Source organism: Octopus bimaculoides, chromosome 8 (genome assembly GCF_001194135.2).
Source record: "Octopus bimaculoides isolate UCB-OBI-ISO-001 chromosome 8, ASM119413v2, whole genome shotgun sequence".
NCBI classification, from domain to species: domain Eukaryota; kingdom Metazoa; phylum Mollusca; class Cephalopoda; order Octopoda; family Octopodidae; genus Octopus; species Octopus bimaculoides.
Genome location: NC_068988.1, coordinates 8,395,683 through 8,400,000, shown reverse-complemented (window position 1 = coordinate 8,400,000; position 4,318 = coordinate 8,395,683). Strand labels below are relative to the sequence as shown.

At 36.5% G+C, this 4,318-nt stretch overlaps 1 protein-coding gene across 1 annotated transcript in view; it reads left to right on the top strand.

Annotated features, from left to right (window-relative positions):
* Window positions 1-3,999, top strand: part of LOC106875757 (mitochondrial enolase superfamily member 1-like) — a 25,983-nt gene extending 21,984 nt beyond the window's left edge. The window contains exons 13-15 of the mRNA XM_052969896.1: window positions 473-572; window positions 2,026-2,107; window positions 3,219-3,999. Coding sequence (XP_052825856.1) covers window positions 473-572; window positions 2,026-2,107; window positions 3,219-3,326 — 290 coding nt within the window. The 3' untranslated portion in view covers window positions 3,327-3,999. The remainder of the gene's footprint in view (window positions 1-472; window positions 573-2,025; window positions 2,108-3,218) is intronic.
* Window positions 4,000-4,318: the final 319 nt, after the last annotated feature.

Here is a 4,318-nt window from a genome sequence, read left to right as displayed (position 1 = left end):
GGTTTACAAGGTTTGTGATATGAACTCTTGTGTTGAAACAGATTTTGTGGCATCTTGGGAGGGTCATTATGCCAAATATAAGTATACACACACACAGTTTCAATTTCACTTCTTTATTATTCATAAATTGACTAGCTTTTTAACCAAGTAGCTAATCAATTGCTTGATTGATCATTTGATTAATCAATCAATCGTTTGTGATTGCCTAAGTCCTTTTGTTGACATCCGTGACCTCTTCAATGACATACCTTCTCTACTCCAGGTCAGCTTCAGGCAACAACAACTTAAAATTATTTCACAAAATCTTGTTTCATCAGGAGAAAGAGTCACTGTCCATGGTTCTCACATAAGACTGAGACAGTTATTTTTAAGTTGGTATCTGTAAGAATTAATTATTTATCTTGTTCACTCACAGAAACCTCTAGAAAAATATTCCAGCTCTTTTATTTTCCGTATATTTTTCTCTCTCATTGTACAGTTCCTGTATGTCCGCATGCTGGTGGTGTTGGTCTGTGTGAGTTGGTACAACACCTTTCAATGTTTGATTACGTTTGTGTCTCGGGAAAACTCAGGTAATCCAGTTCTCTCTGTTTAGTTCCATTTCTGCAATACAAACTAAGAATGTCTATAACTACACACACACATGCACACACACACACACACTGTGTATTTCATTACATAATATTATATAATATCATATAACATTATATAATTTCTACAAGAGTATTACTGTTCTCTATGTTTACCAACTTATGTGATTTGTCATCCATCAACAAAATGCTATTGAAACAGTTGTAAACCAGGGAATAAACATGATACCAACAATTCTGCTCTCTGCTTGTTATATTAGTGTGTGTGTGTGTGTGTCTGTGTGTGTGTGTGTGTGTGTAAAAAATATATATCAAAATCACAATCAGAAATGGAGATTGTTGTTGTGGCCAATGCCAGTGCCGCCTAACTGGCTCCTGTGCCAGTGGCACATAAAAAGCACCATCCAAACATGGTGGCCGATGCCAGTGCTGCCTGACTGGCCCCCATGCCAGTGGCACGTAAAAAGCACCCACTACGCTCTCAGAGTGGTTGGCATTAGGATGAGCATCCAGCTGTAGAAACACTGCCAGATCAGATTGGAGCTTGGTGCAGCCTCCTGGCTTACCAGTGCTCAGTCAAACCATCCAACCCATGCCAGCATGGAAAATGAACGTTAAACGATGATGATGATCATCATCATCATATAGTATATATATTAATTATTTGGGCTTATACACTTCATTATTTATGAACTTATTTTTCTATAAAGAAATATTAGGTTGTCAAGAAAGTTCTTGTGGAATTTTTAATTTTGGTTTTAAATGCTGTATTTTCAAATTAATTTGCATTAAATTACTTTGCCCAAGGTGCCACACTGTGGGATTAAACCTGGAACTATGTGGTTGGGAAGCAAGCTTCTTACCACACAGCCACTCCTGCACCTGTAGCTATTCCTAGTTGATTCCATCAACTAAACTCACCCTCTTATACAAATCAGTAATTTCGTGCAACTATGAAAAATTTACATTTTATAAAATTTACATTTAAATTATAAATTATAAATTTAAATTATAAAATTTACATTTTAATTTTGTGCAAATATGAAAAATTTACATTTCATACACTTAGAAGTTTCTACACACATTTGTTTTATTTTGTGTAAACTGTAATCGCAAAAAAAAAAAATTAAAAAAAAACAAGTGATACACAAATATTGATTTCAAATTTTGGCACAGGGCCAGCGATTTTGGGGGAGGGGCTAAGTTAATTACAGTGACCCCCACTGCTCAACTGGTACTTATTTTATCAACCCTAAAAGGATGAAAGCAAAGTTGTCCTTGGTGGAATTTGAACTCAGAACGTAAAGACTGCTAAGCATTTTGCCTAACAATTCAGGGCAGCTTGCTGACTTTAGTGATAGACAAACATTCAGAAAATAGCCATCGGGAAAAACAAAATCAGATCTTAACCCAATACTATTTCTATTTATTTCAGTGTTGTAGAATACGCAAGTCATTTACATGAACATTTCTTGAATCCTGTTCAAGTAAAGAATGGTTACTACCAAGTTCCATTAGTAAGTTTGAAGAATTTGCTTTCATATGTCATACACACACACACACACATTCATATATAAAGTACAACAGACTATCTCCTCTCCCCTACCTGCCCTCCAACTCATGTATTCTTGATTGACATTTAACCGTACCCAGTTTTTTTACAGTTGTCACCTACTCTTCCCTCTTCCCAACTGCCCCTACTTATCATCCCTTGACACATATCATTCTTTATCATCCCTTGACACATAATATTCACCCTCTCCCCTATTTGTTATCTCTAGCCATCTCTCATTCTCCCAAGCACTCTTGCAACTTCGACCCACTCACACTTCCTGTTCTTCTGTCTGCTGTTACTTCAACTCATCTCATACCTTCAGCATTCACTCTGATTCCCAATCATCACAGTTTTTATCTCTTTCCAGTTCCACCCCAACCACTTTCACCCTCTCATCTATAATTTGAGTAGCTGCGTAGTTACTCTGCAGCAAGAAACCTATTCTATTCTGACCCCTTCTTTCACAGTTTAATCTTTTTGCCCCATAGCATAAATCTACTTTCCTCTTTACTGCAGCCCACTCAATCAAAGAGGATCTTCGTTTTGTAGGCTGTAGGATGACCCCACAAGTGCTGGTGCCACAAAGAAAAAAAAAAACACAAGAGCAACCAGTACATTCTGTAAAGTGTTTGGCATTAGGAAGAGCAGCCAAGTGCGGAAGTCATGCCAAAGTAGACATTGGTACATGATGCACACCTTGTATCCATCGGATCTCGTGAAACCATCCAACCCATGCCAAAAGGGAACGTGGATGTTCAATGATGATAATCACCATTGTCATCATCATTACCCATTCCCATCATCATCATCATTATCATCATCACCATCTTTTTATTAAATCTTATGTCCCCCTTTACTCTAATTGTGGGGGACCACAATGTCAAAGAATAGACCCAATGTTTCCTCTGCATCTCATAAAAAGGTAACTAAAAGGGGTTGTGGTAGGATTTGTACTCTGACCTCGTAAAACCCTCACCAACAACGACTGCTTATACAGACCCATAGATTTTAATATTCATAAGTAATTTTCTGAAATGGAAGATGTTTCAGTATTGTTGTTTTATGACTTTCAGAAACCAGGATTCAGTTCTGAGATGAAGGAATCTTCCCTGAAAGAATTTGAGTACCCCAATGGAAGTGAATGGCAAAAGCTATTTGTGGATGGCCTCTTTACCCCATGAAAGAATTCATTTGTTATTAATTAATAATTGGAAGAAAGAAATAACTAAATTGACTTTGATTCTTTTTGTTTTAATTGTTGTTTTAATTGTTTATCAATATTTTGATAATTACCAAATAAATGCCATAATGGCATCTTCTCAGATCTGCCAAAAACTGACCAATAATTCTCAGTTCCAATATCTTTAATTGACAATTTTTTTCCTGATTCTTTTACCATATTAAATCTTATAATAATAATGATGATGATGAGTTCAAATTTTTGCCACAAGGGCAGCTTGGGGAGAGGGGATTAAGTCGATTACATTGACCCCAGTGCGTGACTGGTACTTATTTTATCAACCCTGAAAGGATGAAAGGCGAAGTCGACCTTGGCGAAATTTGAACTTACGACGTAGGGTCTGGCAAAATACTACTAAACATTTCGTCTGGCGTGCTAACGATTCTGCCAGGCCTGAAATTGGGAGAGGGAGATAGTAGACTACATAAAGCCCAGTACTTGAATGGTACTTCTTTCGTCAACCCTGAAAGGAGGAAAAGCCAAATCGACCTCAGCAAAATTTGAACTCAGAATGTGAAGATGGATGAATGCTGCTAAGCATTTTTGCTCCATGTGCTTGCCACCTTAACAATTATAGAAATATTGACAAATAAAGATAAAGAAGTGAAAGAAAACCAGTGAGTGTGTTTATTATTAGCATGATGACTCTCCCAGTACAGAACAAAATATAGAAATACATTTTTGATGAATGTTTTTACAGTTTTAATTTGTTTTAGCTTTGTTAATAAACAACACTCTTCTCTCTATTTTCTTCTATCTCCACCCCCTCTCTCTCTCTCTTTCTCTTTCTCTTTCTCTATACAAGCTAAACACAGTCATGTTAAACTATGGTACATGTGAATACAGGTGATGACACTATAAAGAAAAACTAAAGAAGAGACATATATATGTAAACATAGACTTCTCAATGGCTGTTTCCTTACATTAAACATT